Source organism: Dermacentor variabilis, chromosome 6, assembly GCF_050947875.1.
Source record: "Dermacentor variabilis isolate Ectoservices chromosome 6, ASM5094787v1, whole genome shotgun sequence".
Lineage (NCBI taxonomy): Eukaryota > Metazoa > Arthropoda > Arachnida > Ixodida > Ixodidae > Dermacentor > Dermacentor variabilis.
Window position 1 is genome coordinate 102666142 of NC_134573.1, and position 25919 is coordinate 102692060.

The 25919-nt window shown below is 45.9% G+C and overlaps 1 protein-coding gene across 2 annotated transcripts; it reads left to right on the forward strand.

The window, feature by feature from the left end:
* On the forward strand, window positions 1-25285 carry LOC142584301 (uncharacterized). Of its 2 annotated transcripts, none has more exons than XM_075694445.1 (5): window positions 1-196; window positions 6585-6733; window positions 8815-8912; window positions 8985-9056; window positions 25099-25285. In XM_075694445.1, exons 1-5 carry the CDS (start codon window positions 104-106, stop codon window positions 25242-25244), a joined length of 558 nt encoding a protein of 185 aa, XP_075550560.1. In that variant the 5' UTR covers window positions 1-103; the 3' UTR covers window positions 25245-25285. The 2 variants fall into 2 exon arrangements, with proteins under 2 accessions (XP_075550560.1, XP_075550561.1); XM_075694446.1 differs by lacking the exon at window positions 1-196 and adding an exon at window positions 1623-1805.
* The last annotated feature ends 634 nt before the right edge of the window (window positions 25286-25919 follow it).

Here is a 25919-nt window from a genome sequence, read left to right on the forward strand (position 1 = left end):
TGGGAAGCTACGGCTGGCAGTTCTGCAACGGATAAGGTAGTGACACTTCTGCTTCGTAACCTCGATCAAACTGCCCTAGACCGTGTGAAGAGAAACCGAAGACATGAAGTTTCTCTTAAGCTGCAGCTTTTTGTTCGTGCTGTGTGACACACTTCACAGATGCTCTGCCGGGGACTCACCTATTGACGCGACAAGTGTAAGCAGAACCCAACATTGCCGTCCTGTTTGGCGTGGGGAAGGAGTCATAGACGCTTAAGTTCTCACGTTATTCTCTTGCGCTAGGCATTTGTATACTTGCAGTTTGGAGACACAACGAGGTGCATGATACGCTTCATGTCGACTTTCTTAATTATTTTTTATTATTGGAGGCAGAGCTCATCGGCTCTTCCTTGGCTCAATATTATGTACGGTGGAGGTCCAGCCTCTATCAGGTAGTGGCTGAAGATATGCAGTTTTATGCGGTGTTTCGGCAGCATACATGAACGCATGCAAAAAGGATACAGCATGGCTACGCGTGTGTTCTCGAGGAGGCTTACAGTAGAGCGGTCCACATCACCAAAGCAATGGCCAACGCTAAACGTTCTGGCGCAGTGCGGTACAAAGAAATTAAAGAGCCTTTGTGGCAGCATCAGTGATGCTTCATTATATAGGTATAACTGCGTCAATGCAGACAGCTGATCTCCTAAATAGCGACAGAATATCGCTCACACTTACCGTACGAAATTAGTTGAGACTAAACGAAAGCTGAGTTCACCATTTATACCTTGCTGTCGTGACTAAAAGCAAGTAGCAAGTGTGAATTCGAGTAGAGGGCGAGTGGCCTGGGCGCCGCCATTTAGGTTACGTGGCTACAGCTACGGTAAATCCAAAAGCTTACATGTTTGCGTGGCTGCGAAAACTATTGCGCATTTGGGACCCTCTATTTCAGAGCCTATGCAAGGGCTTTGCGTGGGCTAAACTAGAAGTGTCTAATGAAAACTCAGCAATCATGCCCGCGCGAAGCACACACTGCGACCGCGGTTACTACAGGAACTTGGAAGTGAAGACTTGTAAACCATCGTGGCGATGGTTGTCCCAACATTGTCAATGTCGTCGCCATGGAACGGCTGTCGTCGAGGTGCCATCAGGCCGGTTTTTGCTGTTTTGTGCGGTATACTTGAGATTTACCTAACAGCGCACATCTTGAATTTATTCTTAATACTACGCGGTGATATTTAGCGAAGAAAGGGATAAGAGAACACTGTTGTTCCCTGGAACAACGCAGTGCTTTGTCGGAGTGAGGCCACTACGAATACCTTTTTCTTGCAAAAAATAAATAAAAAGCCCGCCGGGAGAGAATCGCTTACGAACTGAACAACGAAGTGATGTTCAGGATGCCATTCAGAATGAGGACAAGACTTCCTGCGGGCACGCTATGGACGCCCAGTGTCCACCAGCAATTCGGAAGCACGCATTCAGCGCTAACAGTGAAATAGTGAAGTACGAGTATACGTTATGCGCAGCCCCTATAGGGGCGCCACTAAAAGCCACCGGGCGGCGGCCGTTTGAACCGCAGGCGGGCCTCATGCCGGGGTCGCCTGCTTCCACTGCAGGCGTGGTTGAAGTGCGTACGTGCGATTTGCCGCTTGTGCGCGTCCCAAATAGTTACTTCTGCGGTGTCAGTGTGCGCAAGGAAATCGCACTGCACAATAGTGGACATGTGTCCGGCATCACGGCTGCCTGGGACGACATTGTGTTCTTACGCGCCAAGTGTTTGCCGCAGATGAGCCTCAACAAGCTTGCCTACGAAGTGGAGCTCATTACCGGTATGCCGCTTTCATTATAACGCCCCGGCCGCTAATGGCTTCATTTGCTGGCTCGTCAACCGACGTTCTTAATGCGCACGCTTGCTTGGTTTACGTGCCATGTATTTTTTATAGCAGATTGAGGGAGCGCTGTCGCGCCTGCGAATGCGTGGTTCGTACAGGCGCGGCCAGGTGAGAAGCCAGCGACGGTAAAGTTTGCAAACCAGCCCGATGAGCTTGAGAAAAAATAGCACAAATAGGATTCCGGCAATAATCAAGGGTTGATTGTTTTTGTGCTTGCGTCTTGCCACTGTCTGCCCAGCACGGATTTCACATGTTCCATCGTTAAACAAGCAGCGCGTTTCGATGATTTCACCGGAGCACGTGAATGAAATGTCAGAAGATGTCATAGCTGAAAATATGCCTCCCTGGCCAGTCAAGAGCATATTGCTTTTTTCATTTTATGTCATTTTAGTGTCACTACCATTTTTACTAATATCACCCTCGCACCCAAATCCAGAATTAAACTGCATGTTGTATTGCTTGTTGTAGTGCCCCGAGTCTGAAGAGCCAATGCAGCGCTTTTTAATTAGTTAGAAGAGTACATTGACATTAAATCAAAAGTTTGAAAGCAAATGCAAAGCACGGCACTGAATAATTCTTGTAAACCACGTGCTACATCGAAATCATTTTCAAAGCAGAGCCAACTACAGTAAAGCAACATCAACATATATTGATCCATTTCATGCAAAAGAAGAAAAAGGGACCAAACACTCGCAAGCACCACTACCAAGAAAAGAAAAAAGAAAGAAACATGAAGGTTTCATAATTGACCACAACGCAGGACAAAGCTGGGGTAAAGTGAAGCTGCATTAGTTGCAGACATCAGGTCTTCGAAGTTCAGGCGTTTACCATTACTGGGAAGTGAAATTAAGAGGCATTCAAAACGAGGTTGAATGCCCTGTTAAAAGCCTTTAATGCTCACAGACACCAGGTTGTACAGTCAGCATGCAGATAGCCGAGGCGAGCGTACACCGAACGTTCTAAGCCGCAGGTGGCATTTCAGTGCCATCGACAGGTAGAGCAGCAGCCGATTCCCTGCAACGCATGGGAGATTGTGTGACGCTTTCTTGAGGGCGCCGTCACCTGCTTTTTAATAAGGTGCCCTTTGTTCGAAGCATCTAAACAGAATGAGCGCTTCACAGCTTCGCGGTTTTCGCCATTCGTCATGGTCTATGCCAGTGCCCGCAGTACAACACGCAGAGAAAATCGCTTTCCGTCGCGCTGAACCAGTTGGACGACCAACCTTTGTCGGAAAAAAGAATTATGAAACATCGATGCGACTTAACATCTCATCAGAAGGCCGTGCAAGCGCTAATGCGCTCCAGGAGATTGGCCGGCCTGTGTGAACGCCTGTGATTGGAACGACTTTTCTGTTACCTGGTTTATTTTTTATTATTTCTTTTCTTTCTACTTTTGTTCTCCTTTCTGTCTTTATCGTCATTACAAACCATATATCCCCCACCCCAGTGCAGGGTAGCAAACCGGAATAAGAGAACTTCTTGCTGGGCAAGTTGGCCGCCATTGTAATCTGAACCTGGCAACGTTTAACGTTAAAACGTTATCTATCGTGGCGAGTCTAGCAGTGTTATTGGAGGGATTAGAGGGCAGTAAATGGGATATAATAGGGCTCAGTGAAGTTAGGAGGACAAAAGAAGCATATGCAGTGCTAAAAAGCGGGCACGTACTGTGCTACCGGGGCTTAGCGGAGAGACGAGAACCAAGAGTCTGATTCCTGATAAATAAGGATATAGCTGGTAACATACAGAAATTCTATAGCATTAACGAGAGGGTGGCAGGTCTTGTTGTGAAACTTAATAAGAGGTCCAAATTGAAGGTAGTACAAGTCTATGCCCCTACATGCAGTCATGATGACCAGGAAGTCGAAAGCTTTTATGAAGACGTGGAATCGGCGATGGGTAAAGTCAAAACAAAATACACTATACTGATGGGCGACTTCAATGCCAAGGTAGGCAAGAAGCAGGCTGGAGACAAGTCAGTGGGGGAATATGGCATAGGCTCTAGGAATAGCAGGGGAGAGTTATTAGTAGAATTTGCAGAACAGAATAATATGCGGATAATGAATACCTTCTGCAAGCGGGTTAGCCGAAAGTGGACGTGGAGGAGCCCCAATGGCGAGACTAGAAATGAAATGGACTTCATACTCTGCGCTAACCCTGGCATCATAAAAGATGTGGACGTACTCGGCAACGTGCGCTGCAGTGACCATAGGATGGTAAGAACTCGAATTAGCCTAGACTTGAGGAGGGAACGGAAGAAACTGGTACATAAGAAGCCAATCAATGAGTTAGCAGTAAGAGGGAAACTAGAGGAATTCCGGATCAAGCTGCAGAACAGGTTTCCGGCTTTAACTCAGGAAGAGGACATTAGTGTTGAAGCAATGAACGACAATCTTAGGGGCATCATTAAGGAGTGTGCAATAGAAGTTGGTGGCAACTCCGTTAGACAGGATACCAGTAAGCTATCGGAGGAGACGAAAGATCTGATCAAGAAACGCCAATGTATGAAAGCCTCTAACCCTACAGCTAGAATAGAACTGGCAGAACTTTCTAAGTTAATCAACAAGCGTAAGACAGCTCGCTTAAGGAACTATAATATGGATAGAATTGAACATGCTCTCAGGAACGGAGGAAGCCTAAAAGCAGTGAAGAAGAAACTAGGAATAGGCAAGAATCAGATGTATGCGTTAAGAGACAAAGCCGGCAATATCGTTACTAATATGGATGAGATAGTTCAAGTGGCTGAGGAGTTCTATAGAGATTTATTCAGTACCAGTAGCACCCACGACGATAATGTGAGAGAGGATAGTCTATAGGAATTTGAAATCGCACAAGTAACGCCGGAAGAAGTAAAGAACGCCTTGGGAGCTATGCAAAGGGGGAAGGCAGCTGGGGAGGATCAGGTAACAGCAGATTTGTTGAAGGATGGTCGGAACATTGCTCTGGAAAGACTGGCCACCCTATATACACAATGCCTCATGACTTCGAGCATGCCGGTATCTTGGAAGAACGCTAACATAATCCTAATCCATAAGAAAGGGGATGCCAAACACTTGAAAAATTATAGACCGATCAGCTTACTGTCCGTTGCCTACAAAGTATTTACTAAGGTAATCACAAATAGAACCAGGAACACCTTAGACTTCTGTCAACCAAAGTACCAGGCAGGATTCTGTAAAGGCTACTCAACAATAGACCATATTCACACTATCAATGAGGTGATAGAGAAATGTGCGGAGTATAACCAACCCTCATATATAGCTTTCATTGATTACGAAAAAGCGTTTGATTCAGTCGAAACCTCAGCAGTCGTGGAGGCATTATGGAATCAGGGTGTAGATGAGCCATACGTAAAAATACTGCAAGATATCTATAGCGGCTCCACAGCCACCGTAGTCCTCCATAAAGAAAGCAACAAAATCCCAATAAAGAAAGGCGTCAGACAGGGAGATACGATCTCTCCAATGCTATTCACAGCGTGTTTACAGGAGGTATTCAGAGACCTGGAGTGGGAAGAATTGGGGACAAAAGTTGATGGAGAATACCTTAGCAACTTGCGATTCGCTGATGATATTGCCTTGCTTTGTAACTCAGGAGACCAATTGCAATGCATGCTCACTGACCTGGAGAGGCAAAGCAGAAGGGTGGGTCTAAAAATTAATCTGCAGAAAACTAAAGTAATGTTTAACAGTCTCGGAAGAGAACAACAGTTTACGATAGGTAGCGAGGCACTGGAAGTGGTAAGGGAATACATCTACTTAGGGCGGGTAGTGACCATGGATCCGGATCATGAGACTGAAATAATCAGAAGAATAAGAATGAGCTGGGGGTGCGTTTGGCAGGCATTCTCAGATCATGCATAGCAGGTTGCCATTATCCCTCAAGAGAAAAGTGTATAACAGCTGTGTCTTACCAGTACTCACGTACAGGACAGAAACCTGGACGCGTACGAAAAGGGTTCTGCTTAAATTGAGGACGACGCAACGAGCTATGGAAAGAAGAATGATGGGTGTAACGTTAACGCATAAGAAAAGAGCAGATTGGGTGAGGGAAAAAACGCCGGTTAATGACATCTTAGTTGAAATCAAGAAAAAGAAATGGGTCATGGGCAGGACATGTAATGAGGAGCGAAGATAACCGATGATCATTAAGGGTTACGGACTGGATTCCAAGGGAAGGGAAGCGTAGCAGGGGGCTGCAGAAAGTTAGGTCGGTGGATGAGATTAAGAAGTGCAGGGACGACATGGCCACAATTAGTACATGACCGGGGTTGTTGGAGAAGTATGGGAGAGGCCTTTGCCCTGCAGTGGGCGTAACCAGGCTGATGATGATGATGATGACGACCTATTTTTAAGGCGCCAAAAATCAACACACAGCACGCAAGAGAGGACAACGGGAGGCGCTCTGTCCCGTTAGCCTGGAGGCGAAGAGAGGTGTGGGTTCGGGGAGTGAGTCAGTCATTCAGAGAGGTGGGGTGCAGGACAAGGTGAATTGTGTTAAGTGTACTGAGCGTGAGCCTTGACGTCAAAGAGGTCTCTCGGGACAAGACGTGCGTTTCAAAGAGCTCGTTGGCGTTCGGCGACAAGTGCCCCGCAGCTCGATTGCGCGGGAGGCATTTTTGTGCGAGAGCGTACGATTGCGAAGGCCACGTGGCGGCATAAATTTCATGACTGTGTTGGAAATGCTTGGTTGCCTTCTTCTGTTTTTTTCTTCTCCTTAGTTGCTGAAAGTTGGAACTCGAGTGAAGTATATTCTGGATGGTAAAACGGCCCCTTTTCTTGGCCTAAACTCAGACTGTATCACAGTGGAGATGGTTAACAGTACCCCTCCATACCTTACAATTGTGGACTACCTGGAAGAGTCGAAATGGTGAGTCGGGTGTACTTATGGCTCGTTGCGTGGAACAAGAGTTAAAGCTGACTGCATAAACTTAATGACTGGAGAGTCAGCAACTAATTAGTGGAGCTAGTTGTTCTTAGCGGCTAAATTCATACTAAAGTTTGCCATGATATTTTTCATGCTGACAGTCTGAAGCTGATTTAGGGGGATGCACACTGTGACATTTTATATTTGTAGAGGACTTTGAAAAAGGCTTGTACCATGACACAATCGCCACTGGGTTGACGGACAGGAATTTCAAGCTTGAAACATAATTGTCAGTTGACTAACTGGGAAACCTTGTACTAATGAGCTCGTTTATTATTAAGCTACCAGCACCATTTCTTACGATGGCGGTGTACTTTGATACGGCGGTGCTGGTTACCATACCACGGAGTTGGTTTGACTGCGTTCACACAGGGTGGCGGCGAAAAGGAGGAAAAGAAAGAAGAGCAAAACGGACAACGTAACAGATTTTAGAAACCCCAATGCTTGAGTGGCGTGTGCAGTCTTGTGAGCCGCCACAACTGCCTGCACTGTGGAAAAGGTAATTGGGGAGCTACTTTGGAATCTCTGCAACATCGCCCGATTGGGACAGCCTTGAGGGGCAAGACACCAGGCCGAGTTGAGTGCCCACTTCTTTTTCGGGATACTGCAAATACAGAACGACACTTGTCTGTGCTAAACAAAGTGTGAGATTTTTTGTGCCCCTACGATAACGTATATGGCTTAGATTTGTCCAAGATGCCACACCTAGCTTCCACGCTTGTGCAGCTTGTTCATGAGTGCATTGGCAGCCACTTTCCCGGGTGTTCGCACGGCCAAATTGGTCCAAATAACTGGCTGCCACAAATCCCTTATTTGACGCTAAACCATTATATTGTCGTTGGAATTAGAAAAACAGGAAGTGTATGCACTAACAAGCAGCGTGCTCTAGAAGAATGCTAAACATGAATTCTAGACGTCCTCGCCAACGGTCCGTCAGAGTTTCTGCGCAAATTACTAATTACAGTGCCTAAATTATTGCGGAACCATGTAGACAATGCTTAGAAAACGCAAACAATGTAAAATATTCGTAATTACTGCTTATTGAAATCTTATTGAAACATTTGTTTCAATAAGATCAGTTGATAACTTCGCAAATTATTTCAAAATTACAATACTATTTGACATTGACTTTTCGCGCGCGCACGCACGCACACACACACACACACACACACACACAAACACACACACACACACACATACACACACACACACACACACACACACACACACACACACACACACACACACACACACACACACACACACACACACACACACACACACACACACACACACACACACACACACACACGCACACGCACACACAACTAAGAGTAACGGGACAAAATAACAGCTTTACCACAGTGAAAGCAAAATTTTATATACATTTATGGCTCCTTCTTAAGGTTTACCTGTAGAAATAATTACAGGTTGTTAAAGCTATCCTTATGAGATGAAACGTGACACGAAACTGGAAGACAACATACCGCCGGATGGTAGATCAACAACCTCCCAATAACGTGTACAGCCACCAGCGGGAAGTTGTCTTTCTTTTTTCTTTTTCATACACCTGCAATTTCTTTTTATATCATTTCACGTTCCGGCGCTAGTGCGTCGCAACTTTTGGGTGGCTGCCGTGCATTGTCCTCTTGTCGGCGTTTCGTCGTCGCGATTGGTGCGCTTCACATTATAGAAGCCCTGCACCACACTTCTCACAACTGGGACCCTCTTGATAACTATCGATATTTGAAGCATGCTTGTAACCACGAGGAAATAGACTGACAGCGTTAAAATATCGTTTGGTATAGGTTACCATTTGGGCATATTTTTTGTTTTTGAGGCGTAACAACGCAGGCGTCTTGTCGGAAAGCCACCGATGCATTCATTTTTTAAGAATGTTGCCAATGAGTACTATATGGTAGTGCAACTACAGCTCTAGGTTAGCCTCACATTAAGGCACTTTAAGCGTACTTTTGTGCTTGAGAAATATTTCTGTTGGTTGGTTCTCAATTTTCTTTCAACAGGGAAACTTTAGTCTATACAGGCACTCCATCAACCTCTCGGAGCTCGCACCAACCGGCTGTTATTTCCTTCACGACTTCAGAAAGCGGCGCATCTGTAGGTAAGAATATTTTTATATTTGCTATGTAGTGAAAGCTTCCGTGTTATTTGATATTGTTATTGTCTCCAACAGAATACCAGACACATGAGCTTTTGAAATTTGATGGATCAACTTGCTTCGTGCTATCGGGCATGTCAATGCAAGGTAAAAATTTTGATTTTTCTTAGAGAGTTCAATTATTGGAATAGCAAAGGCACGGTATTATGGCAAGCGAATCTGTTGTCTTGTAAACTTCTCTTGCAAGTAATTTGGGGAAAAAAAGGAACAAGATCGCTTTCCTCGCGAAGTGTTTTGTTTGAGTATTGAAACGTTGCTCAGGATGTGGTATTTCGCACACCTTCTTTACTGTGAGTCGGAGACAAGGAGACAATCCAAGATTCGCCTGACAGAGGCGCAAAATAATTCTATTACACGAGACTATGAGTATGATGGCTGCTCTTCGTACTAGAACTCGAATGACACGCACCTGTTTGTTGTACGCGGTTTTAAACTACCGAAGCGAGAAATGCATTAAAACTGAGAACGGGACATAACAACAAGAACCGCTTTCTCCGCGACATTCAAAGGTATACTAAATGTTTCTTATACCATAATTCTAGTGTCTTGCTTTCTCAAGCAAACATAGCCAGGTGCCTTGGGGGCGAAACTGTTGGCCGCCGCCTTCGTTGCTCCATGCCATCCGAGATGGGAAGCCATAGACAGTTCATACTTCGGAGATAACGAGCCTTTATATATAGAACATTTAAAAGCAGTTATTCACAAGTTAACACTGGATCTGACGCATAAAACTTGGCAGAGCCGAAGGTGCAGAGCACCGATCCTCCGTCCGTAACCTTTCCAAGGGGTTGGAAGATTGCTTTTAAAGCCTCGGCTGATGCTCCCGAACTAACTCACGACAAATAACGCGCCAGAGACCAAACCCGTGGCAGAGACCATGGGCTCGGGTTTACACAAAAGCCTAGTCCGCGGGCCAAGCTTGGGCTGGGTAAGCAAGTTTTGAAGCGGGCTCGGGCCTAGAAGCTTCGGGCTCGGGCTTCAGTCGGGCACGTAATAGGCTTGGTTATGGTATTTTTACCTTCCCTAGACTGTCGACCATAAAAATTGATGTCCTTATAGAATTTTGGTTCAGCGGCGTTTGTCGTCGTACAGGAAAGCAGGAGGAGGCAGGCCACTACATGTACGGTAGCAGTACACTCCATCGATTAGTCTACGTTGGGGGGCACCACCTGATCTCTAGCAAAACGATACAAATGGCTACTCGTGTCCACGTGCGTTCAACTTTTTCCGTCTTCGCGATGCTTAGAAACCTTGGTCAACGTAGTTCACAGGTTATTAAGGCATGATTTCTTGACGTGAGCTTCGTGCTACCCTGGGGGAGGGAGGGGGGGCATTCTGTAAGTATCCACCTAGTGAACATGTTCATTTCGTCTACTGCTATAGTGCTGATTGGCTGAGGGCGCCTGCATCCTTCTTGACGCGTACCCCAGCCCAACCAATCGGAACTTCAGCGGCAGACGAAATGAACATGTGCGCTAGCTGGACACTTTCAGAATAGCCCTCCCTGAGACGGACAAGCGGACATTAGAAATTGGAATGTAGGTCGCGAGATGTGTGATAGCTACCCGGCGGACAACAAATGGAAGGGAAAATAGTCATGGATCCATTACTTAAGTCATACCACACAATTTCCACATATTGTAGTCTTCGGATGGCAGATTATTTATTTTTTTTGTGCTCTCCGTCTTAATTCTTTTCGCAGCTGTAATTCAAAAAATGGCTATGTCGAAAAATTTATATGCTGCACAGAATTGTGAACGTTCCTTTTTTGTGTGATTCTAATACTGCCATCCAAGGAAGCTTGTTGCCGTCTGAAATGCCGTGTTTGTCCGCAGCAGGAGGCTCGACTTCGTGAGGCACACGCTGCCTTTAGCCTCGCTCCTGATATGGCGATGCATGTTTGGACGCTGTACGTGAAAAGTGAAACACACAATTAGCTGGGTGGACAGTGGTGGCGAATGACGAAACAAGAGTGGCAAGACGTCACAGAGTCCAAACAAAATGACGCCGACTGAGACAGCTTTATCGCAGTGTCATGGGCACCAAGCAGAACATACAAGTAAAGGGGACGAACAACTGAGCTATATAGATGTTTGATAGGCAGAATTGAGCTAGATATTTAATTGCGATGGCGTTGCAGAGATGTTTTATAGACATTTTTTAGTTGCGCGAAATATTCATTGTATAAAATCCATAATCAAAAGCAGTGAAACAAGCGGAATGCATCCGGGTATACTTTCAGAGCAGAAATGCTTGAATCATAGCCATTGGACAATCGTTTATTTCTGCACAAAACTACCTTTTGGTGGCGGTCACTAATCGTCCATTTTGTATTACACAAAAATTAGACAAATTTTTAATGCTTTCATAGAGCGATAACATCATTCATTACTCTAGCAACAAATAAATTCGCGAATATACATTCACAAGTTGACTCACATGATAAGGCCTAGAGCAGCTCATTATTGGTTTCCATATAGTTTCTTCTTTCTTTAGTTAAGCGAGCTTAATAATATGCCAAAACTTCTCTATAATTAATCTAATGTAATTGTATTATTACTTTCAAGCGTTCTAAGATAACTACTGAAAACTAAGTCAGATGTTGTAAAACCTTACAACTTTGGTGAAGGGGATGCACAAGGCAGAAAGAAATGTAATCTCTCAATGCATTTTTATTTTGAACAAAATTTTCACACTTTAAGTGGCGCGACCCTCGTTTTCATTGCCTTGTATTCGTTTTCTCTGGCACTGCGCGGATTCACTGGTAATTAGCAGGAATAAAGAATTATGACATCGTATCTCAAAGTTGCATTGTCTTCGCGGTATATGGCACTGTGCTTAACACCTCATATGGTAGCATAAAAGTACATATACAGAACCGAAATTCGCTCTTATTACAAAACACGGATAATTGAATTAGTGACTAAGAAATTGATGACATTAACGTGAAGTTTACTAAAGCAATATGCATTTATTGTTCCACGTGACAATATATCTGTTCGCGCAGGAGCGTTACCCTTGCGTGTCACCTGTTTACATACAATAAAGCTAGAAGAACTTATAACGGCAGTCCATTATTTCCGAAACCCAGTAGACCAGTGTATTTAAATTGACATTCCTGCCAATTTCGTTCGTCTTAATTCTTGCATGGTGTGTTGAAATGATTCATCAGTATTGAAGAGTAAGATCAAATGGCTAACGTTGAGCACAAGAGTAGTCATTTACTTATGGCTTCACTGTATATTGCTGTGAAACTATTTAACAAATGTAGTACGGACGTTGATATCACACAGTAAAGCACGGGCATGATGAACATATGATGATGATGATGAAAAACTTTATTTATCCCTCTTTAAAGGGAAGGGGGCAATGGAATAGAGAGTGGAGGGAGGAAATATTTGAAGTAGGCCTCCTTTATCCTCTCAGCCCACTCCAGGATGGCTTCCTGAAGATCGAGCCTGGAGCTGCGCAAGGCAGCCTCCCACTGCTCCTCACTAGATATTAATTGCATCAGGAAAGGGGGAAGGGGGTGCTTAGGGCACCCCCACATGATGTGGCTTAAGTCTGCTTTGGGAGATACACAGAATTTACAAGAGGGAGAAAGGTAAATGGCGGGAAGAATGCGGTGAAGGAAGTAAGGGGACGGAAAGGTGCGAGTCTGCAGCTATCGCCACAGAACTTCACACCTACGCGGGGATTTGCCCATGAGTGGCGGAAAGGTTAAGCGGTCTAATCGGTAGTGTGTGCAGATGTCGTGGTAAGTAATAAGTCGATTCCGCGCTGCAAACGGCGCCTCCTCCGTGGCGAGGTCCGACACATCTGATGCCTGAGCCCGGACTGTAAATCCTCGGGCACTGGCATGAGCCGCCTCGTTTCCGGCAAGGCCCGCATGCGCGGGAGTCCAGAATAATGCCACAGTTTGATGGAAAGGATGGGCCAAGAGGAGAGAAAGGGCTGGCTTAGAGACCCTACCCGCTCCGAAGTTATGTATGGCTGATTTGGAGTCGCTAACGATAACTGATGAATTTGGGATTGTGAGGGCCAGGGCTATGGCCGCTTCCTCCGCCTCCTCCGAGGAAGAGCCAGGAATGGAGGCGGCCGCAGCGATCTGGCCGTGAGAGTTAATGACTGATATTGCGTAATGATTTCTGTTCCCATATTCGGCGACACCAACATAGATCACGTCTTTAGAGGTGGAGAATTGTTTTTGGAGAGCCTTTGCTCGCTGCCTCCTGCGCTGTTTGTGATGCACAGGGTGCATGTTTTTAGGAAGTGGGGGGATGCAGAGGTTCTCATGTATGTGATGTGGAATGGTGTATTTAGTCTTGATGATGGGTGCCGGAGTGATAGAAAGAGTTTGTAGAATGTGTCGACCTGTTGCGGTGTTTGAAAGTCTGCTATATTGGGATGTGAGGTGGGCTTCTGTGAGTTCAGTAAATGTGTTGAAAGTTCCATTAAGCATTAGCATTTCAGTAGGGGTACGTATGGGGACCCCCAGAGCGAATTTATATATTTTGCGTAAAAGAGTGTCGATCTTATCTGATTCTGATTTAAGGAAATGTAGATATGGTGTTGCGAATGTAATCCTACTGATAACGAAGGCCCGAATCAAGCGGAGAAGTTCGGCCTCCTTTAGTCCGCCATGTTTATTGGACGCTCGCCCTAGAAGGCGCAGGGTGTGATCGACTGTGGTGTGGAGTGTATGTAGGGTAAATGTGTAGAGCCGGTTGCTTTGAATGTGTAAACCGAGCACCCGGAGCCTGTCCACTCTAGTAACGGGGATGTGGTTTAGGATGACATGTAGACTAGACATGTGTTTTCCGGCCCCCCAGTGTGATGGCAGAAGAAGTAGCTCGGATTTTTGAGGGGTGTATTTTTTCGTTCTGCTGTATAAGTTGGCTTGTCCGCGAAAACTCCAGCGTAAAATCTGACAGTCAAGTCTGTCTCTACCAAAGAATCTGCGCGTGGCTGGTATCGTCACAATAATCTAACTGGACCATCCTTTGTTTTTCGCTCAAGGGCTAACGATGCGAATGGGGCCGGGTCTAGTACGGTACAGGTTTTAATACAACGGGCGGGCCAGCGCATGACACTGTCGGGTTCGGGCCGGGCGCAAAGAGCGTTCCATGCAGTGCTCTAATTTGACATGCATACGATCCTCGCTCTTTCTCTTTCTCTCTCCACTCTGTCGAGAGCAGACTTATACTTCACATTATACTATCACATTTTCTTGTAGTTTTGTAATTGATCAAATAGCTTCTGACTCAATAAGGCGCACTTTAAGTTTAAGTTTAATAATGTCTGCCGTAACCAAATGTAATGAGTCATTCTGGAGACGAGACAAGGTGCAACAGGCGACAGAGCTTTCAGAAATGTTTGAAAAGAATGCGCAAGTTCGCAGAGGAATCCCAGGCACTGATTATTGCTCCTTCATTTTAACGCTGCACCAGGTTTTTGCCGATAAATTGAACCGACGCTGCAATGGCTCGATAGCGATGGTCACATCGGGCATTGACGACAGCAGATCGCCTACGGATAATTTTTCCAACTTTTAATTGGCCCATACCGCGGGAGTGCCTTCTCCGGGTCTCAGCAACAATGAAGCGGATCGCTTCACAGAGAACCAGACGCGAGAACCAATCTTGTGCTCGAGGTGCTCGTGCGTTACAACACAGCCCTTCTCTCCAGCGTACACATCGGGCAGTTTTTAGTATCACTGCACATATCTTCACATACACACACATAAAAAAAACAAGAACAAAACGAAAAACGATGGAAGATGATTGGAAAAAAGTTGAAAGAAAAAAGAAACGATTGTTAGTGAAGATGAACGTCGAGTGAAGGGTTGTGAAAGACGCACCGAAGGAGCAGGACCAGCTTGTTTTATTTACTGTACTTGTGCAAGGGGATAAAAAGAAGCAGAAAATTATAGTAAATGTAATCGGTTACTTTTTATTAAGAGCGCGATTATTTTCGTGAGGTAGTGCGGAATAACATTAAACAATTACGATTTCAAACGAGTATTTATGACTGTAATTGGTTATTTTTGAATGTAATGTGCACCAGCCTGGTCTAGAGATCAGCCAGGAAAAGTGAGGTACAGGAAAGGGGGCTAATTAAATGTTGCCACCAGCGTCATGCCATTCACGCAGCCTTCAAAGACGAATGAATCAACGTAGTGACGAAAAACGTGAGAGTGGCGAACCACCTCCGCTACCAATGCCACACCACTCTACGAAATTTACACATGCAAAGTGGCAACACGCTCTGGACAATGTGGAGTGCAGGAGTCGCTTAACGTGTGACGCATCGTGCCCATTTACATAACCGATGTCTGAGTGACGTATCGCGCCAATTGACTTGTAGTGGGGGAAACTTAGCTCCCGGCTACAATGGCTACGCCGCATTTTGGCGAGGTTCATTTCCGGTGAGACGCGTGGCGGAGCTTGTTTTCGCTTCCGAAGCATTCGACCCCTTGCCTTCGCGTAGCTATCCTCTCCATAGCCTTCCTAAGATGTACGTTTGTGCCTAAATGCAGCTAAGTAAGTGACCGACAAAAAGAAAATGGGCGTAACAAAGAAAAAGGAATGTCACGGTTTGGCGTCTAGAATTACCATGCCCCTGCATGAAACGAGCTTAAATCTCAAGGAAAGAAAGAAGCACACCGGATGAACACACCCGCAAACTTGAAGAAATGAAGGGAAGGGAAGAAGGGAGACAAGAGGTGAAAGGCAGAGGGGTTAACCAGAATTAAAAAAATATGAATGTAAGCAAAGCAGACAATGACAGGGAAAATTTGTCATCCTATGTGTCATCCATTTGGATGACAAATTCTCTCATTCAAGACATTTATTGACTCTCATTCTGACTCAAATGACTCTCATTTTGAGAAACTCGTATGGGTTTTCTTTGTAGCTTCATGCTACATTCGGGGGCAGAATGAGAAACTCATATGTGTATCCTCTGTAGCTTCGTGCTACATTCGGGTGCAGAATGAGAAACTTGTATTGGTTGGCTTTGTAGCTTCATGCTATATTCGAATGTAGAGTGAGAAACTCGTATGGTTTTCCTTTGTAGTGTCGTGCTACATTCTGGTGAGGAATGAGAAGCTCGTATGGGCTGCGTTTATAGCTTCGTGCCACATTTGGATGGAGAATGAGAAACTCGTATGGGTTTCCTTTATAGCTTCGTGCTACATTCGGGTGCAGAATGAGAAACCCATACGAGTTTTGGGTTTGACTTGAAACCAAAGCTTTATTGAGAAGCACACCTGTATTAAATGCGTAAGCATTTCAATGCCTACTGTTGCGGCTCGGCGTTGCGTTTAGGTCAGGGGTCCTCCAGGCACACGAATGAGCAAGCCCGGGAGTAGGAGCAAAAGAAAAATATATTGTTATACACATTCACACTGGCGCCTGATATGGAAGCCCACTCCATAAAGGAGCACTTTAAATCTCTGAGCCCACACATGTCTGAGCATACATCAGGACACGTCAGGACACACCACTGTACCGAAAGTACCCGCTTTTAAAACAGTTCATTTCTCTAGGTGACTAGACTAGAGAATCTGATGACTGTGTCTCGGCCAATTACAATCGTCCAATCGTTCGCAAAATCCTACCCATGACGTCCGAACGCTCCGCCGGACTCCGCCTCCAATGTTGCGCGATCGCCCTCGCATGCGAGGCAACCACGTGGCAATTTGGGAAACCGATGTAGAAGACGTACCCACGGAAGTCCTCGACGTTGGCCGCTTGCATCAATTAGTGAGATCTCTGTGAGGATCAGGGTGACTGGTTCGGGAGACTGGCCTTCGCGGTAGTTAGCGCTTCCATGGAGGGCGGCGATTGTCACAACGAAGTGAGCTCTTTTGTTTGCGCGTCCCAGTCTATGTCGGGTCCCATCGTTGTCTGGGCGGGCGCTGATGATAGAGGCTGCCTTGTGGGAAGCATCTGAGGAATGTGCGTCACCACTTTGAGACGTAACACTACTCAACGGGGAAACGCGTCCATCTGTCCGTCCGCCACGTAAGACCATCGCTTTCAAGATAGGGCCCGCATCAGCAGGCACATCGGCCTTCGTGCTTCCTCTCGCTTCAACGCGAACTAAGCGGCGAGAACACAGCGCACACGAAGACATCAGCACTCGGCGCACTTTGTCCCCATTGCAGATCGCTTCCAAGATAGGGCCCGCACGACAGCGCCATACGCAGCCACCGCCGGAGTATGGTTGATCACGGTTGATAATACTTCGACGCCGATTGATAAGGCACTAAAGAGTGATAACGGTTTATAATAATCGGGATGTCATCAGTGCACACCTGGCGCCGCAACATGCAGCAGTTTGCTGGCGTCATCAATTCATGGTGGTGGAACCTGACTGCGTGGAGATGAGCAAGTGGCAATATGTTTACGCATACTTAGACAACTTCCAGAGGAGTTCCTGTGTGAATTTTTCGATACACGCCTTACCTCAGCGATCTCAAGCAATATAACAACAAACAGGAAAAGCCTCGCTAAAAGATCCCAAGGAACTTAAGCACTTTTCAGTCGAGAATGCGAAAGCATTAACGTCCAATTAAACGCCAATGAGCGGTCCTTCGAGTTATGAACTCCTCGCGGAGAAGCGAGCGCATTGAGACAGCACCTCCCGGATAGCAGGCCTGTGCACTCTGGCATCATGCTACTTGGACCAAAATTTTCATTGCCAAGCCCGGCGTGACGAAATTGGGGACGTCAAAATCACCGCGGCTTACTCGGGAGCGTCCCCATTAGGTTCTCTTGCAGTTCGGCAAGGTAGCATGATGTAATAACCGATGTGGACGCAGCAGCAGCTTTTGCAAGATTCCTTTATTGCACAAAAAAAACAAGGGTTTATGTAGGCACGATGTATCGCTTATCGGCACAAGTGCGACGGGTTTAACACGAAAGACATGCGCACAAGATAGCCAACTCAGTCACGTCGCTCTGTTATCACATCCCTTCCCACCTAGTAATCAATGCCATAACGAAGCACTGGGCGACGAACACGAGTAGACCTACGGCATGCTTGCGGAACGTCTGGACTAGGCGATCTTTGCACTGCAGTTGGCGTCGCTGGAAGGATAGGCGATCTCTGCACTGCAGTTTCAGTCGCTGGAAGCTGGGGTTAGCGTGAGAGACTATCGGTATAGCATCCCATGCTCTCAGCACGTGGTTGTGATGACGTCGGTGTACTGAACCATCGGAAGTCTAGTGTGTACATGACGTGGCCCAAACGACGCAGTATCCGTGCGGCCAGCCACTTCTGACCACGAGAGAAGTTCCGCACATACACGGGGCCACCTTGCAGAAACTCCCTCGAGGATGGGGGCTTCGTACATCCAGGGCCTTTTGCGCCAGGGTGAAGACTCGAAAAGACAGAGCGGAAGCTCCTGCCCAGCATGAGTTCTGCTGGCGTCCTTACGGTTTCCGAGTGGGGCGTGGAGTGCTGCTAGAACAAAAAACGAGAAACTTTACATGCCACTGTGCCCTGGCTCTGTTTCCGAAGCGCACACTTTAGCTCACGAACCATGCGTTCAGGCCTTCCGTTGCTTGCGGGATGGTATGGAGCGGTATACATGTAGCGCACGTCATTCTTGTTCAAGAAAGATTGCATTTCGTAGCTCGAGAAGGCTGTGCCGTTATCAGAAACAACCAACTCCGGCAATCCATATGAGGCAAACATTCTTCGAAGTTTTTCGATCACAGCTGAGGAATGAAGCGATGGCATTATCTCGATCTCGGCCCAGTTTGATAGCGCGTCCACGACAACAAGAAAACGCCCTTAACCGGCCCTGCAAAATCTATGAATTCTGCTCCACGGGCTTTCGGGTTTCGTCCAAAAATGCAGGCGTTTTAGGTTCGCTTTGCCTGTTATCTTGACAGAGTTTGCAATGACGCACGAAATCTTCAATCTGGGCATCGATCTTCGGCCACCACACATATGACCTTACCAGAGTTTTCATGGCCGTTTTGCCAGGGTGCTTTGCATGCAGAATAGCGAGGACTTTTTTCTCAGTTCTGGCAGTATGACCTTGTTACCCCACAGAAGGCAGTCACGGTGAAAAGACAGCTCTCCGCACCCCCCCCCCCCCTCTTGTAGACAGCATATTCTGGGGGCACACCTTGTTCTGGCCAGCCAGTTGCGACCCATTTCTTCACCCGTGACAGGCAAGGATCACGCATAGTGGTTGATGAGACGTCTGCTGCGCTCACAGGAGGGTACTCCACTGCTTCCAACGAAAGCACGTCGCCAGGAGGCTCGATGTCCCTCCTGTCACCAGGTATCGGTAGCCTGCTTAGACAGTCAGCGTTTGCGTGATCTTGCGTCCTTCTATACTCTAGTTTGTATTCGTAAGCAGATAACAACAAAGACCATCGCAACATGCGCGGTGACAAAACGGGAATCTGCTTGTCTCGTTGAAAGATACTGAATAGTGGCTTATGATCTGTCAAGATGCGGAATTCTCGCCCACAAAGGTACTGATGAAATTGACGGACGCCATAGACAATAGCTAGCGGCTCGCGATCAATCTGGGCGTAATTACGTTCCGCCTTAGTGAGTGTTCTTGACGCATAAGCAACAGGTTGCTCGCGTCCTTGAGCATCGCGGTGAGCTAATACAGCTCCCACACCCACGGGTGATGTAACACAAGACAGAATTAAGGGTGCATCAGGGTTGAAATGCGCTAAATGTGGCTCGGACGTCAGCAACGTCTTTAGTCTTTCGAAAGCTAGTTGCTGCTCTTCACCCCAGTTCCACGTACTCTCGCTGTCCAGTAGGCGGTAGAGCACTTCTGCAACTTCGGACCGACCCGTTAGGAAACGATTGTAGAAATTCACCATACCTAGAAAAGCTTGGAGCTCCTTGTTCTTTGTGAATCGCCTCGACTTTAGCCTTTGACGGGTAGATGCCGGTGGTGTCTATCCGGTGTCCCAAATACTCCAGGCTCTCTTTGAAGAACTGACACTTGGCGCTTTGTATACGCAGTCCCGCTTTTGACAGTCGCCTGAGAACCTCCATGAGGATTTCGTGGTGCTCCTCTATTGTTTCGCTGGCCACAAGGATGTCGTCGAGGTATGCCGCCACCTGGCATAGACCTGCAAGCACTGTATCAATTGCTCTTTGAAATAATCCGGGTGCTACCGTGACACCAAACGGCAAACGTCGCACTTTGTACAGGCCCTTTACTGTATTTATTGTGAGCACTTCTGCTGTAGCATCATCAACTGCAAGTTGCTGGTACGCTTGCGTCAAGTCAATTTTAGAAAAAGTACGGCCTTCCCCAACTTTGCGAAAAGTTCCTTGCTAGTAGGTAAAGGATAAACGTTGTTCCTTACCGCTTGGTTTACTGTACTTCGATAGTCGCCGCATATTCTTAATGACCCATCCTTTTTACGGACGATGACCACAGGGGTGGCCCATTCTGAGTACTGCGTCGGTTGCAGAACACCTTGTCGTTCCAGTTTTTCCAGTTCTGTGATGACGTCATCCTTCAGTGCGAACAGAATGCTGCGGCATTTTAGAAACTTGGGCCGGGAGTCTTCCTTGAGCTCGATGTGTAGGGGTGGCAGAGCAGCGCCTGGAAATGTTTCGTCAAAAACATCCGGAAACTTTTTGATAAGGGCTTCTGCGTTTTGTTTGATGCTGTGAAGCCCAGTGACATTAATGTTCAATACCTTGAACCAATCACGGTCCGAAAGCGTGCTACCTTCGTTTCTCACAACGAGTATCGGCAGCTCGAAGTCTTGTTCCTTGAATTTGACCGGAAGTGTGGCTTTTCCGACAACGTCCAATCCTTCCTTAGTCCAAGTTACGAGCTTGGTGTCCGATTCTTCAAGCTTTATGTGCCTTGCCACCTTTAGTTTGCTGAACGTGTTTTCACTGATAATCGACATAGCTGCTCCCGAGTCGACTTCCATGGGCACTATTTCACCGCCTATACTTACGGCCACCATAAACTTGGGGCAACCGCTAGTCACTTGACTAATATTTATCAAGTCATCATACTCAGTTTGCTCAGAGTTTGACATATTTTCTAACTGGTGGTTAACCTGACGTCTTTGTTTCTTGCGACACGCTTTGGCCAAGTGCCCTTTCATGGAACAGTTGAAGCATACTGCGGTTTTAAACCTGCAACGGTATGCAGCGTGGTTGCCCAAACACCGGAAACACTGCCGTTTCAACTGCTCGCTTGAAGTTTTTACATCTTGCCCATTCTTATGCTGCTTCATGGGTTGCCCGTCCACTTAAGCTGTCAAATCAGGGACGTCCTGACGTAGGCCGCCCATAACCCTTTGATGTTTTGCAGCAGCCTCTGCCGTCACTGCTAGATCGTAGGAAGTCTTAAAAGTTAGGTCTTTCTCGGCCAACAAACGTTGCTGCACAATGCTGTCAGAGATTCCAAAAACCAACCGGTCCCTTAGCATTACGTCAAGAGGAAGCTGGTTGTCGTTGAACCCGCAGTTCTCGGCTAGCTTACGTAAAGCTGTAACGTAGTCTGCGACAGATTCGGCGTCGTGCTGATCTCGCTTCGAGAACACGTACCTTGAATATAGCTCGGATGGCTTCGGGTTGATGTGGTTCTTCACGGCTTTTACGATGGACTGGTAGTCAGCGTTCGGTGGTCGGAGAGGCTTGACGAGGGTAGCTATCAGGGAGTATGTATCCTCCCCACAGCAGCTCAGCAATACTGCCGTCTTGTCGGCGTCTTCCTTGAGCTTGTTTGCAGTGCAGCATAGCTCTACACGCTCGACGAAATCCTCCCATGAATAGTTACCACTTAAGTGAAATTCGCCGATACGGACGCCGAAGGCCATCTTGCTGGAAACGCCCTCCCTGCATGGGCACAACCATGCCTCGTCGCAAGTGTAATAACCGATGTGGACGCAGCAGCAGCTTTTGCAAGATTCCTTTATTGCACAAAAAACAAGGGTTTATGTAGGCACGATGTATCGCTTATCGGCACAAGTGCGACGGGTTTAACACGGAAGACATGCGCACAAGATAGCCAACTCAGTCACGTCGCTCTGTTATCACACATGACGTCACGGATAGAAGTGCATCGGCCTTGTGCTATCTAGGAGGCGTTGGTTGAGACGCTTGGTCATAATTAATTATTATATTGAAGGGCGCCAACAAAATAACTATTGGTACCTACTCTAATCGACTGTGAGGAATATGCCATTGGTTACCTTCGTGTAGAATGGCCCGTCTCCTTTAAGAAACACCATGCGGGATAGCTAGGGCACCATGACTGCGAGAAAATTCTATGTACATATTTTCTTACGTATGGGTGATTTCGTGTCACGTGTTTTTTAACGGTGAGTTACGGCAAGCTTGAGCCTGTGTTGCAGCCTTCTGCAACCGGCATGCTGCAGCTTCTGATGTCTGCAACCAGACTAGCATCTCCACATGCAATTGAACCTTTCAGGTGTATTTGCCACACACTACATTGCGCTGTTATCGTTTCTACCTTCGCAAGCAGAACTGTGATGGGTAAGCTCGCCGACGCAAAGAGAGAGAGAGAGAGATAGAGAGAGAGAGAGAGAGAGAGAGAGAGAGAGAGAGAGAGAGAGAGAGAGAGAGAGAGAGAGAGAGAGGTATAGCAGGGAGGACAATGAAACGAGCGTCCAGTTTGCTAGCCTACACAGGAAAAAAGTGGTTGTAGGACGCAAGACTTCTTCTCTTTTGGAATAGGCTAATCGCATGTTTACCGGGCGACAACGTCATATGCACGCCCTGCATCTTCTAATATTTTCATAGCTGAAAAGGTTCTCGACACGTTCATTTCTAGACTTGACCAAAACGCGGCGCGCTTATTAGGCGCCAACAGCTATGAAAGCGGCAAAGGGAGGAGAGTGCCTTTGAAATCCACGAAGAAGAGAACGTGAGTGGAGTGGAGGCAGAAGCGGAATAATGGGAGCCTTTTATCGCTGAGACATTAGTTGGCCGCGCCAAGTGCTTGCAAGATAGGAAAACTACGCTCCTGTATAGTCCATGTACATGCAAGATATCCTATGCATAATGGAACCGATTCTGGTTCTGATTCATGTTTATCGTACTCCGTGCCTGCAAAGTCAGCGCTTCGAGACCCTTGACACGTGAGCCGCGTCGCATGGCAACCATTTACCGATAAAAGTAAGAACGCACGCTTTTCCAAATGACGATGAAAATTAAAGATTGTGGGGATTCAGTGTTGTGTGATAAGAGCTGCGAGAGTCCTAGCGATATTGTGCACCACGGAAGAGGAAGATACGCATGGCATCCACGGAGGCCATCGGTGAACGAAACGAAATGAAACGAAACTACCGGCCAGAACATCGTGAAGGCAATTCTTTCCGAAATGTCACGCCTGAAAAGAGAAGCGTATCCACTCGCGCCGTGTAATAGTTCATTCGAAGTCGGATATACTGAACACCAATTCTGCCGGCACACGCACGCTGCGACCCAATCACAGTATAGCGCGGTGACCTCTAAATTACCTCGCTCACGGTTATATAGAGGATGTTTAAGCAAACACTATAAAGAAATTTGTAAAAATTGCTTGTGACAGATAACACAATTCTAATCAAGGAGCTGGTCTACTGGAAGAGGCGGACATTACTTGCACAAAAAATTGAAATGCATAATCGACTAATTAAAAATTCATTAATTAAGTTTTCGACTAATTACCGTATGGCGCATGTTGCCATTTACAAATACTAGCCGGCGAGTTCACGAGGCGGATCCACTTGGAACGAATTCTCAGGACGACACCAGTTTCGAGATGTTTATTACTTTGCGGAGAAATGCACAGGCGTTCAAATTAGTTTTGTGATTCAATGCATAAAATGACATTTTGTTAAGAATGTCAATGGAACAACAGTGCCTTTTACCGCAAGTTTGACGGCGCATATTTCGAAAATGGTGTCATCCGCACAATTATTTTCAAGTGGATGTGCATTGCAGTCTAACCCGCTAGTATTTGCCAATTGCAATACGTGCCATAAGGTAATCAGTTAGAAACTTAATTAGTGCATTTTTATTAATTAGTCGATTATGCATTTCATTTTTTCCAAGTAATGTCCATCTCTTCGAGCAATGGACTGAATTGTGCTATCCGCAACAGGCAAGCTTAAACAATATTTAAAGTGTTCGCTGAAACACCCTGTATAAAAGCAATTAGAGTGTCTCCCTTTCAGTAGTAGCGTGGCTCCAACTATTCGTCAGAGTCTCGTCATCAAGATGTATCTTCATCATACAGTGGGTGGCTACATCGCTTGATTGCTAATCACATTAACGCCGGCAATCATCATGAGATGGGCTCGGCTGAAATTTTAAAGTTTCTGCACAGTCGGATGTTTGAACGTCGGTTGTATTATGAGTTCCGTTTAAGTTTGTGTAGAGGTTTGGATGTTACTTGTTAATTTTTGCGTTGCATTCTGCCAATGTGATGTGGTGACTGTACCAAATAAATAAATTGTCGCTCCAATGCGAATGCCCATGGTGCCACGACCTGTGTGCTTGTTACACGTCTTATAATGTGGGTATTTGTTGTTATTTCTAATTTGTTTTTTTTTCTTGTTCTTTCCCTAGATAGAGTTTTTGGCTTCAGCCATAGCCAAACCTAAAGAGGCATGCCTAGCAACTTTTCTCCACTTAATAATAAAACAAACACGTTTATTTTTTCTGCATGTATTTTCCCCGTAAGCAGACATTCAGCAACGGCTGCAGAAGTGGTTTCTCCGTTCGCATAAATTAAGAACACATCTGAATACTTACGAACACGGTTTTAAGTGGCCGACGGGAAATTTACAGATTGCGCAAGTTTTCGTAAATAAAGCGAAGTTTAATACTCTTCCTAAAAAAAGATATGTTTGATGGACGCAACATTAAAAGCTGACATACATATCTCAATTATTTGGGCACTTTAATGTTATTTGTCGCATCTTGGTTGGGCGTGCAGTTTTATTCAACACCATACTCAATGGACCTAGTTTCCTACATTTTGTTAATCTCTCTTGAACGTACGTATTTCTGGTAATCAGCAGAAATAGGAAAAGAGCATGTTTCTTGTTTTCGTTACTCGGGACTTTGTTTTATTACCGCAAAAACATACCTTTTATAGGGTGCTACCTTTGGAAAAAGCTCAGTCAAGAAGCCGAAACGAAATCCCAAGATTGCCCTGAAAAACCTCAATCGATTGACGCTTGCAACAGTGAATTTGAAGAGTGCAAGAAATATACAGAAGAGCAATGTTCTACTTGGCTTTGATTTTTTCGCTAATAAAGACGTCCATGTTGCTTGTCATTCAACCCACGGGGTTGCCATTCGTACTTTAAGTTTTTGGCTTGAGTATTCACGTGTCAAACAGTTTCATTATATTCATAATATTTGCAGAGAAACAATAGTAACGATGGTACCATGGTACAGAAGTAACTATACAGGGCATCCCACGTAACTTTAGCCAAGCTTTAAAAATATCTAAATAATGCCATGCAGCTGAACAGAATCAAGGTAATGTTGTTTGGCGTCAGTTGGAGACACTAAGATCATTTTTTGCATGCCGCCCAATTACATAATTAGTCCTAATTAATTAATGAACATCTCAAATATTATAATAATACGAAAACTTTCAATAAGACAACTGTAGAGGAACATGAAAAAACTCCCGTGTTGCTCAATACGTGCTACATAAAGGTGTTTTTCCGAGCGTGAAAGAAGCCCGTAAATACACGCAAAACGCGGCGCGACTGGCCGCTCGAGGCACTTCGCGTGTAATCGCGGGCTTCTCTCACGCTTGGAAAAACACTTTTATGAAGCACGTATTGAGCAACGCGAAGCCGTATCGGGAGTTTTTTCACGTTGCTCTACAATTTTGTCACTGGGACTTTTCATCTAACTATAATATTTGAGAAGTTGATTATTGATTTAGTTAAGAATAATTAT

Coding starts and splice junctions, on each gene's coding strand:
- LOC142584301 (XM_075694445.1), top strand. CDS start 104: ATGAAGTTTCTCTTAAGCTGCAGCTTTTTGTTCGTGCTGTGTGACACA. Junction 197..6,584: donor CACCTATTGACGCGACAAGT/GTAAGCAGAACC, acceptor TCTTCTCCTTAG/TTGCTGAAAGTTGGAACTCG. Junction 8,913..8,984: donor AGAAAGCGGCGCATCTGTAG/GTAAGAATATTT, acceptor TGTCTCCAACAG/AATACCAGACACATGAGCTT.